The 12,367-nt window shown below is 45.3% G+C and overlaps 1 protein-coding gene across 1 annotated transcript in view; it reads right to left on the reverse strand.

Moving 5' to 3' along the window:
* Positions 1–861, reverse strand: part of T265_06301 (hypothetical protein) — a gene marked incomplete at both ends in the record, with an annotated part of 54,479 nt that extends 53,618 nt beyond the window's left edge. Inside the window, 3 exons of the mRNA XM_009171528.1 lie at positions 198–325; positions 363–456; positions 489–861. Of these exons, the coding sequence (XP_009169792.1) occupies positions 198–325; positions 363–456; positions 489–840 (574 nt within the window). The remainder of the gene's footprint in view (positions 1–197; positions 326–362; positions 457–488) is intronic.
* Between the last annotated feature and the right edge of the window lie 11,506 nt (positions 862–12,367).

The raw sequence follows: 12,367 nt of genomic DNA on the forward strand, positions 1-12,367 counted from the left end.
GAGGGTCAGGAGGAAGTGTGCTAGACCCATTTTTCGCTGGCTAACGTAGTAGGGGACTGTGGGTGTTGGATTGGTATAGAGATGACTACGTGGTTAGAGCGCGAACTTATTCACTCAAAGTGCCGCCCAAAGAGCTGGTCCCGGGATTGCCACTTAGACGGGGATAAACAGCGCGTAATACATTGGCAGGTTCTCACCTGAAATAGGGGAGCGATAATCCACCAGATGCGGTTGGCGAATCCTGAAAAGCGCCAACGCGACCACATGGGGGCACCATGAAAGACCTTTGTTCCCACAATCACAGCATACTGAAATTATTTTGCATCTAGCAACAACTGTCACATGTTAAAGTACTCGAATACCTATCGAATGTAATGGACACTTCGAACTTCCGTCGTTCCGAGTCAGGAGAGACGCACAAGTTTTGTTGTTTCACGCAACCGGTTAGATGGAACCCTGAAACTGAAAAAGGGCGATTCCAGGTTTACCTATTTGTACAACGTCTTCTACACAGCCGTTCTGAAAGTGATCCAGTCCCTCGTAATATGGAATTTTGTCACGACACTTGTCACCTTTTGGGTGAAAGGATGCATAGGTGTATATATCACTGTCGCGACGCGGGAAGGAATAGTATATTATCTTCTCCTGTACGGGCTCCGGAATGTGTACTAACATCTTCTCCACATATTCGAATGGTAGGCATTCAGCAACCATTTTCGCCGAAAGGTCCAGCAGGGAACCGACAGAAGTTGAATTATGATGAACCCAGGATGAGCCGAATTCGGATTTCCGGAATTTGTAAAAATATGGTGACCCCCCATCACTCAACTTATGCTTCATGATTCCACGAGAAGAAGCCAGGGCGCTGAACCACCCGCCGAGAGCGCATCACACAGCGCGCCGGATCAAGTTATCGGCCGCTGCTTCATACTATTGGTGAAAATAAACAATCTTGTCCAGTGAAAGGCCCCGGGACCATGGAATCACTGGTGGATACTCGATTTCGAGCCTTTCTCCATAGCTTCGTGGGTCAGGTGTGTTTTAGTCGTTCAGCGGCCCCTGCTCACCCGAAAGGCACGAGAGAAAATGGGTCTCGAAGTTACGGTTGGTGCCGCCGCCGGCTATTCGCACAATGAGATTGATTTCTCGAAATCTACCGCATTTTCAGACTTGCAACTTCATAGTGTAGAATGTCTATGTATAATGTATATAATCCTGTATTACTGAAACTCATTTGCTATGGCAATTTGTTTATGTGAGTGAATTCACAAGGTCAATGAACACCGCCGACTGTGAATACGTTACCTGATGATAAAAAAACGCGAATTGTGGAAAAGGTTGACTCACATACAATGAACGTAACTTTTAGCTATCTTTACACCGGAACAAATTTCCTCAACATTCTAGAATCTAAATGGCCTTTGGAAATGCAACATATGAGTGGGCTCATTCGTGCAAAAAACTTTTGGTTGATGATTCTTTGTTGCCAGTGAAAATTCCGTAGTGCACGCTAATTAGTTGCTAAACACCGTGCACGTTTGCTGGCAAAAACCACAGTTTTTCATTATAGGTTGCGAATTATGCTCGAAAGAACTCGAGGTTTATCGATGGAGGCACATTTTCTTCTTCGTGAGGAGCGTTCATTTGGCCGTTGAAGTCCTGAAATGAGAGGAAGATATAATTCAGGTTATCGAAATATCACCATAAGGCGGGCGGCCGACAAGCAGGTAGAGATACTTACCCCAGAATTCACTGCAGCGACTATGCTGTCGTAGATGCCCGTTCACACAATGCCATCTTCAACGGTTATTTTGCATGCCTGTTTACTGCACCTCTCAAGAAATACGAGACTTACATGTACACGAGACATGCATACACGAACCTTACCTACTGTACAGCATTGTCCAGGCGAGACATGCAGTGAAATATGTGCCGGCTGTTCGCAGAATGTGTCTATGACCAAAAATACATGGATATTAAATGATACATACGTGCTTCCTGATGGCTTCGCGGACATGAAAGTAGCAAAGCATAACGTTACAGTCGAACACGACCCTTGCCGCACGCATTTGCGCCGCCAACTTGTCCACTACAAGGTCCTGACCGGATACGCTTCGCCCATCATTTCTTTGAATAAGCCGAACAGTTTACGCATGGGAGCAAACTGCTCGCTCTCTACGGACGCATACATAACCGGACGCCCTGTTCTCATGCCGTCCGTTATCCAGAATGTGTATAGTTTATATCTAAATGCCGAATATTAGATGCTTTAAAAAACTTACCCAAGGCGGTTTGTTGCATGTGTCCCGTCCACGTTCACTACATCTGGAAAGCGTCGGAATAACGCTATCTGCTGCCGTCGGGAGAAACATATGTGGCTATAGTGACCTTCCTCTCCCTGACACACAAGGACGCGTCCGGTCTCCCGAAGTTTTGCCAAGATCAAAGGCATATCATCTGCTACATTAAAACCCAACCATTCGGCACCAACTCAACATAACCGGGCGACACTTCCGGCGGTTGTTGTGTATATTCTTAGTTGTAAGTATCTTTCCGAATTCATCCGCCACAGACTGACGCACCTCTGGTGTCAGCGTTCCATACCTCAGCAGGGCCTGGCATGTGCCCAACTCGTCTTCGGTTAGGCGTCGATTGACTGGAAGCCGATCGTACAGAAACTTTGACAGTTTGTGGTTGTGTTCCAGGAAATAAGATGTCACTGCCAGTTGGTTCCTTTGCCTACATTTATTATTAGAAAATACGCTCGGCTTACTACTTTCTTCGGATTCCACGGCATTCCGTTGGTCTTGGAGGGCGCCTGCTGCATTTGTGGTGCACCCGTTCGTAACGCAAAATAGCGTTGAGCTTCGATTAACTGGATGAACGCACAAGGACCGCAAAGTTATCCAAGTCATTGAAGCGCTTTTCAAAACCCGTGAAGGATGAAAACGATACCCCCACAAATTTGCCACTTCCGAAGCCATGGCAGACGAAGTACAAAGCCGAATATTCGCCAATAATTTTCAAAAAAGATCGATTAAAACAAATCGCAAAATAATGACGGCGGATGAGGGGGGTTTTCACTCTGAGCATATATGCAAAGAAGTGCAACATTTTGACGTTTTGAAGTTTTTATTTCATCCGCAGGGGTTTTGCAGATAAATGCATTGTGCTTCTAGCCGCTCTAATGTCTCCTGCATTTTAGTCCAAGTAGCAGATGCGACATTAGAGCGCCATAGATGGAAGCGCAAAAATCAGTGTGCTGAACTCCCGTCAACTTTTTTCAAAATATTTTCCAATCACTTTCGAGTCTTCTATGTGTTTATACGTGCACCTTCCCTTTATCCTTTTGTGCTTTACCTTTAACATACCTGACTTCACTTATCTACTATTAGGATACACGTGGAAGGACTTTCATATGTCACTCTGTATCGTATCATGGATTTCAGAGGCATCAATCCTGCTTCTAGAGTTGCTGTCACGGTGCTTGCCAATAGCCTTTAGAGGTGGTGACGATAAGGCTCATTGAGGGGCTGTAAGCCAACACAGGTGACCTGTAAGAACATGGAGACCCAGATTTAGACTTTCTGAACCTTAAACATCGAGGGGTTTCAGTCACTTGCTACGTAGGGCAAGATCCAGCCCTGGACCTTCACTAGCTTCCCGGAGAAGGAGTTTGCTCTTACGGTGTTGTCCGCGAGTTCTGTCAGTATAGACTGTCCCCGAAACCTAGTTAGTTCGTGGCGTTTTGTACCTTTATTTTGCTTTCATCATAACACTAGGTATTTCATCAGTTGCATAATCGTTTTTTGTTTGAATACGTAAACTACAAGAACGTGCACTTGCACAATTTCACAGAAGACAAGCGTGGTCACGTGCTTCGACTCTCTCTCTTCTGATTTCGCTCGCGTTAGCAGCGGTCATTCGCGAGTCTCATGTGCTAACCCTGATATCAAAACATTTCAGACCACCTTCGGAATCCATTATGTGTGGGAGCTGTTCAGAAGAAGACCCATGGACCACCATAACTGATATAAGTTTATTCGCTGACCTGGGCCAGAGAACAATTGTCAGTGAGCCTGTTCCGTCTGACCTCTATTATTGTCTACCCAACCTAGCGTTATTTTTCTCTTTTGACGCACACTCCTAGTGAACTAACCGATTGGGTAGCCGGAGCACTACAAGCGCAAGGGAGTTCAAGGCTGAGAACCACCACAAGACTAGAACACATTCGACCTAATAATGTTCTGTTTTATTTGAAGACAGATGTTTGGAACGTCAAATCGGGACAATCTGCCCCATCACCCCTGTTCTTAGTGGCAGTGGCTATTACAGGTTTTGTATCCGTGTTGCTTTATTTAAAGTAATGTCTTCTCACTATTCTGCTATTTGCTTGTATATTTCCTCTTCCAGCTGTACCAAAGAACCTTATAACTTCAAAGGCCAGGGGATTTTATCTCGGATAAATAGATTCATCTGTTGTAGACCACAAAAGTCCACGAGCGTTGCGTACTTCCTCCGTAACGCCACTGACTAAGTTGATTTACTAACAGGATTGGGATGCTATGACATATCGAGCGCCCGGTTTATTGCTGCCGCATATACCTCAGTCCATCTACTGGGCATCCGTGAAAACAGGCTCCAAGTCCAATACATTGTGACTGACAACCCGTTTCGTGTGGCTCCGATTTCCCTTGGGCAATTTGACCCCGAAGACCACACGATGGCTAATATCTGGTTGCTTTCTAAGTATTAGCCGCAAGTTACTTAAGTTGCCATTGGCTAATTGGCGTTAAAAACGTCCCCAAGCTCCTTTTTCTTGGTGATCCCCCAAGCATTTGTCAAGTATGCGTTGTAAAATTATATGCCGGGGCTCGCACGTAAACCTTTTAGGGGGTCCCACTATTTTCCCGAGATGTGTGCAATAAAATCGCCCACAATTAGCATACTGCCGTTTGAGACCTCAGAGAATTTCAAAAAAACGCAGAGCTTCTGCTTTTTAGATGCACGCAAGTCGGAGCCACGGTACCGCTTGAACTTCAATTGTCTTAGTTCGACGGCAGTGTAGGCGATGCATGATAATTTTTGGAACACCGGTGCGGTCGTCCAAACAACCCACGTCATGCGCAAAATAGGATAGTATATCTCTGTGGGTATTCGCGTCACCAACCTTTAAGGATCCTATTGATAGGTCAAGATTTGTGCCTAATTTAATATCTCGCACCCCAGTGATTTTCCCTCAACTGAACATGACATGATTCTCCGACTACGGATCACACCATGTATTCCAAAGCAGACTGCACAGCACGTTTTCTCAACGGTAATGTGTGATAGTCGGCTGGTGTGATAGCTTTTGCGCGGCACGTTAGCTCTTGCGCGGTATGTATGAAATCGGTCTCGTTTTTCCCTCGGACAGGTTTGCGAGCGAACTCTCTTGCTGCTCAATCTATTCACAGAGTACACACGAGTCACTTCTTGAAGTTTCCCACACCGATATAACATTTACATGATAACATCTGTTGTTTTGCACTAAGTTGCTATTTTTCACCCAGTCTCACTCGTAACATTGATGAACCCAGACTGCTCTCTGCAGCCATCGATGGACCAAGACAGATGTGGACCAAATGGCTGTCCGTCGTACGTAAGACGCAGTATGCAATGCAATACCTTCAAGGTCTGGTGACACTTCAAATGCACGGGTTTACAGGGCAACCAGATAAATCAATTGGCTAACTCTCCTGACTCGTTTGTCTGCGCCAGCCGCCTCTACATAAAGGGTACAATGCATACAGCAGCTAAGAAGAGAGCCACTAAAAATGAAACCAAATCCCCATTGCCGAACCAGAAAGACCGGCGGGAGTGTTCCGCTTTGATCGGGATACTGGACGCAAAATTGTAACATCTTTCTAAAGAGCTGGAAGATGCAAACATAAAATGCAGCGACCTGGACGAAGAACTTTCTCCGCTGAACAAGCACCTTGCGCCATCCATCCTGGGTCCGCTGGCTGCGATGAAAGTCATTTAGCTTTCTGACGCGGCAATAAAGACCGACACAGCGTCTCTAGTGGACAGGTGCTTAAGGGAGAGCAGAATGATAATCTGGGGGTCATTCTCTAGGAAAGTGACGCCAACGAAGCTGGCAAAGTCGCTTCGTGGTAGTGTCTTCTTTAAGCACGACCACCAGTCACTTCACGCAGATCGACTGCGCCAGATATAAAGCAAGCGAACACTTGGGCTTCTAGTCACCCTCTCCTCTGCATATGCCGTAAAGAGGATCTAGGAGAGGACTGTCAGCATTCAAAAGGCCTAAACGACAATCAGGTGGCTATTTGAGGCTCGCCGTCAAGACGCGCGAAAGCTGGGTCACAGCACTTTTAGAATAAAGGCGTTAACAGGCTTCCGCTAAGCGTCAGTTCAGCCCACAGCAAACTCATGGCCAAACCGATTTCAGTCACAGCCACTTGTGCTCCCGAAATCGTACCGACATAACCGGCCGCGTCTCCTGACAGCAGTTCCTATTCAACTGCTACATGCCCCTCGTCCACCAAGGGCACCTATGCTCTGGCGGAGGCAAGCCTCACGTGGAAGCGGCACCCAAAGTACGTAGAGCTATCAACACTTCTTTCAGTAACGGACAACAAAGATACAGCAGTCAACTCCTGACCAGCTTCTGATCTGGACTATGTCAGATCTGCAGGGACAGGCAGCGAAGCCCACCGTCAAGCATAAACTAGAACAGCCGGGAACCGACATGGTCTTCACGGTAGAGGACATCCATTAACTCTTGAAAAAGATAAACCCACTCTGGGCGTTGGAGCCCGATGAGGTCCATCTAAGAGGCCTGCCGTAAACGTCGTCTACACTGTCAAATCATTTATGCCTGGTGTTTCTTCAGTCGCCTGAGGAAGGCCGCCTTCCCTGTGCTTGGAAGGAACCGATGATCACACCAATCGACAAAACCGAGGACCGAATATCGCCGGGTAGCTACAGGCCTATAAGCCTAACTATGTAGTGGATAACGTGAACAAATACCAGTTCAAAGTAGCGAAATCAAGTGAGAAAAATAGGCGAGATGATACAACTCACAGTTCGTTGGTACAGTTAGTTATTACCACCACAATAAATCCAAAGCGATCTCCTTCCTGGAATCCTCCTTGATATATTCCTAGATACTTTCTATCCCGTCGTAGTCTGAAAGGCAGATCACCGCTCGTTAATTCACTGCCAGCGTAATTGGACACAGCAAGGAGGGAACGCGCCTTTCACGAGGTACAGAATTTGTATTGTCTCCATATTTCCTTTTCGTTCATTTTAAACAAAAGTTATTCGGTATGAAGAGAAGAGGAATAAGCTGAAATTTTAGTGAGAGATAGAAAGTGGTACAATTTGAGTAATGATAAGTTACAAAGAAAGTACCAATATACAATGATCAGAAAGATCACCATAGGCCTATAAGCCTCACTAGCGTGTCATGCAATCTGATGGAAAGCATTCTGTAGCGAGCTATCCCAATTCACCCTACTTTTACCAACCTGATATCTCCAGACAAAAACATATTTCCCCCAAAGCGTTCCTGCCTGACGAACATGCTCGTATTTTTGGGCAGCCTAACCCAAATCAAGGATGCCATATTTTTCAACTCCTCAGAATCTTTTAATAGGGTCCCGTACGCTTTGCTGCTCCACAAACTCGAGTCTTACGGAATTCAAGGGAATATCCTTCACCGAATCAAGGTGTTCTTATCAGACAGATCATTCCGAGTAAGACTAATCTTGACCTACTCTTCTCCAGCGCCGGTCTCCATCGGAGTTCCTCAAGGCTCCATCCTGGGACCAGTGCTGTTTCTGATCTACGTCAACGACCCTCCAGATGTTCTTGCAAATCTGTTTACTCTTTGCGGATGACTTGAAATCCTGGAGTTCCAATGCAAGTGACCGCTGCTTCCAAGCAGCGGTCGTTGGACTTGCACCTTCCTCTGAATGACGAACAGCGCGCCCATATGTCATTTGGAGGAGGACAAGTGAATGCTCTTCTTATGCATGGTGAGAATGAACCAGAAAACATCATGGGGATAGAAGCCATAAGTGATTTGGGTATCTGGTTCTCCTCAAACTTGTCCTTCTCATTGCACCATGAGAAATCGGCCTGAAAGGCATTCGCCATTTTACGGACGATCCGAAGCACTTTCTCCCGTATTAGTCGCAGGGACTTCCAAATACTCTATGGAGCTTATGTAAGACCGTTCCTTAAATACGCCAACCCACTTGCCCACTCAGAACGCACAAAAGATATAGACCTCATTGAGCCTGTCTAGCGAGCCGGTACGAAAATGGTTGCTGGGTTCAAAGTCTTGCGCTGCGAAACGCGTCTCGCGGTGCTTGACCTCTTTCCCCAGGCGTATCGTCGCCTCCGAGGTGACCTAATTCTTACTTATGTCCGGTTCGAGCAAAGCAGGGTCAACAGGTTTTTCAACATGTATCCAACAAACAGAAGGCAGGGACATGATAAGAAAAATTTCAAGCTCGGAACGCACTCTTTCACTGGGCATTAGTTCTCATTTCGGGTAGTAGCTGCGTGGGATAACCTTCCTCCGACAGTTCTCCACGCTTCATATAGAACCCGATTGAAAGCACTATTAGACAGTTATTTATGCGAATTTTCACACCGGCAAGCATACTCCCCACGCTAAGTACATATAGAGCAGTGCGGCACCCTTTATCTACTTGATTCTTTCAGGTGAACAACAGCTTTGAAAGACAAGAACAAAACAGACCCAGAAAACTTGGGCAAAAGCCACAATCCTGTGCCTCAACCCATAAGTCCGTGTGAATAATCTGTGGTTCAGATAGTTGAATTTTCATACTTTTAAGTCCGCAGAAAAAGAATGTTTATGAAAAACCAAATGAAGAAGGGCAAGTCGGGGCTCCGGTGAAGGAAGACCACTGGTTTTTGAGAACCTTCATTGAGAACCTTGGAATTTAAAGTAACCCTGCCCAAGTTCCGTTACTAACCGCGGATGTTACTGATCATCGAGGTGACTTCTGGAACCGATGGGTCAATGCGCTTTTGTATTCTTTAGAGAGTAAACGGACGAAAGAGTATCTGGATTTCATCGTCAGGGGAAGCCACTAAGGATGCTTATTTTTTTGCATGCACTACAGGGAGTACAAGAGAAGCTTCTTTACCATGCAAGCTATCGAGAACATCCGGACTATTTTCTAGGGAGTATCTAGTTTGTGCATCGCGCGCGCACTAAATTCATTTGCGTTCATTCGCTCTGATGGTAGTGTGGGAAGTTTAGATGTACATAAGCTGAAGGGAGTGATTCACCGCAGGCTTCGGACACAATGAATGATATTAGCTCCTTTTGATCATCTTGTGAGATTTTACGCTAAAATTTCCAAAAAAAGCCAGAAGAACCTCTTTATTATTATCAATCGTGCACCATAGAGTGTGAGGTGCAGTACCAGCAATGTGGAAGCCAATTACCAGTAAGATGAAAGCTGGTTAAATGGTTTCCGCAACTATTTGGTGCACAGTGCTCGTCTGATAGGGAGGCGTTCTTTCCGGAATTTGGAACAAGGAGTTACAAGCAATGTCTATCAGCATTTTTACATTTTGTGTGTTGATTCAACCAATTCTGAAGAGTGGCACGGAGAGAAACCGAGTGCTAACCTGATTACAAGAAATCAACTTTTAGCGGTCACTGTGCCACGGTCTCTGATGGCTGGACGGTTTGTGTGCTTAGGTAAAATTAGGTGAGCCAAAGGGCCGGGGAGCAAAACGCCAGGTGTGTTGGGTGATATGAAGACGCAGGCAGCTCCAGTAAATGAAAACTCTCCTCGTGGCGCGTGATATCACCAGAAGTAGTCAGCTAATAGCTAACAAAATGATAGAGTTGGTTAGTGCTGCACTCTAGAGATGGTGTGTCCAATTTGTCCGCGTCTGAGGTATGAGAATATGCTGATGTCGGCAACTCGAAAAGGAAGAGGACGCGGCGTACGTCACTTCCATTAGGTTGCTGTAGGGCTTTCTCGTCTAGTGCGTGCAAATTCCGGCACATTCCCTGAATAAAATTTTATATTGGAGTGTAGGCGTGCTGAGGTAAAAGAAAGGACACCAAGGAAAAAGTGGACAGGATTAGAACTTTAACGGGTGTGACAGTGTATATCTGAAAAGAAACGCTTTGTTGTTCGAGGCTTTTTATGTTAGTAAGCCGTTTTGTTAAAAAATGGAGGTCCTGAAGCTCCGAAAATGCTACTAAAACGTTCGAAAAGGAGCTCCTTTTTCACAGTAAGTTTTGGGCAATAATAAGAAGCGCTGGCGTCCGAGGATCCCACGGGTTGGCAGCAAGAATAAGGGAGCGAAAGTCTAGCGTCTGTCCTGGGGTAGAAGGCTGTGATTTGAGGGCCATGTGTGTTGGCAACACACTGCTAGGGTAAGTAGTACAAAAGGCAAAACGTCGCAAACGGATCGAATGGGTTTCTGCTTCTGCCATGAAAACCTTCCAGAATTTCAGTGTTTTTATGCCACATTTGGCAGTGATGTTTTATTTCCTGTGGAACTGACAGAGTGTAAGTCACGGAGACTCGTGTCGGTCACCAGAAACAATTTTAGTGTGCTAAATCTTTTTAAACCTATGATGAAAAAAATAGTTACAACGCGTCCGGTTCTTACGTTGAAGAAACCAAAAATCGGTGGATGGCGGTTAGCGAGCGACGAACCTTAAAACAGGCAAAAATTTTGACGGTTCATTGGTAGATTGGCTGGTATATAAAACCGGTTAGCAGCTGGACGCATTCCTATACACGACAGGGTGAGTTTTCCCAGAAAACCATTAGAGGCTGACAATTAGTCTGCCATATTTTCCTTAAACGGCAACTTTAATTCAGGTAAACCTTTCATTGCGTAACTGGTACCGTGGAATTTATTGTTATTTCTGGTTTCCATGTTGTTCCACGCGTTTCGCATGCAATTTACCCGTTGTTTTGACATATACTAAAGTTTCTGATAGATACACGGTAAGTTGTTTTCGTATATTTGCGATTCTTGGTGCTCTCTGGGATAATTTTGAGGCTTTGTCATCTGACTGCTCACCGAGTATCCGAAGGTGAGTGGTTCCAAACATAGCCTTGTGCAGCCAAATCGCTACTCATCCAACTCGCTCAGAATGTGGTAGAAAATCTGAAATCAACTAATCATGCACAGTTAGTATTTCATCGGTACACGGAGGCGGACGAAAACTAAAGGAGGAAATGTACACAGTACACAGTATTGAAGCTGCCATTAGAAGCTGATGCATTATTACCTAGTGCAACTAAGTAATGCGGGATGCTAGCAGTAGCCAGAGTATCGATGGACAAGTATGACTGTGCGACGGCAGGTAGTTCAGTTCACGGCTGAGAACAAAAATAATAAAACGCACAGCTAAATGAGTGGACAGACAAGTACAGAGAACGCTAAAGTTTGCAGAGATTAGTAATCAACTATTTGGTTTGTTAGGGAAGTTGCTGCAGCACCAAAGGTGCACTTATCAAGAATAACTGGTTAATTTTAAGACCTAAGGTATGTATGCAGGCTTTAACCAGTGACCTAAAAAGACCGTAGGTGAGGCAAGGTCATATGAGGACGCACGCTTTTTTGCTTTCTGTTTTGGAACAGAGGTGGCGATAAAGGACCACAGACGGACGGACTGATGTGATATAGTGGATGGTATGCTCGGATGCACTGCATGGGTTCCAAGATCATTCGTTGATTTGGCTGTTTTGCCACGGAAAGATAACCTGGGAAACGGCCTGGAAAATGCATGTAAAGTGCGACATGCGGCTGGAATCTACATACTAAGGACCCGAGGAAGAGTAAACGCTGGGTGGAAACTGAAAAGCTAAACCAGTCAGTGAGTTAACAAAGATGCACCATAGTACACATGCATAAACATGTGGCGTTTTTGTACCTTTATTTTACTTCCATTATAACACTAGGTATTTCATCAATTGCATAGTCGTCTTTTGTTTGAATACGAGAAACTACAAAAAACGTGCCCTTGTACAATTTCACATAATACAAGCGTGGGCACGTGCTTCGACTCTCTCTTCCGCTTTCGCTCGCGCTTGCAGCGGTCATTCGCGAGTCCCATGTACTAACTCTGGTACCCAAACATTTCAGACATCTTCGTGATCTATTATATGCGGGAACTGTTCAGAAGACCTCTGGACCAACATAATTGGATTATTGTTTATTCGCTGACCTGGGCCAACGACGAACTATTTTAAAGAGAACAATTGTTAGTGAGTCTGTTCCATCTGACCTATTTATTTTTGTATACCCAACTTAGCGTAATTATTTTTATTACTTTGCCACACACTCC

Source organism: Opisthorchis viverrini, assembly GCF_000715545.1.
Source record: "Opisthorchis viverrini unplaced genomic scaffold opera_v5_127, whole genome shotgun sequence".
Classification (NCBI taxonomy): Eukaryota; Metazoa; Platyhelminthes; class Trematoda; order Opisthorchiida; family Opisthorchiidae; genus Opisthorchis; species Opisthorchis viverrini.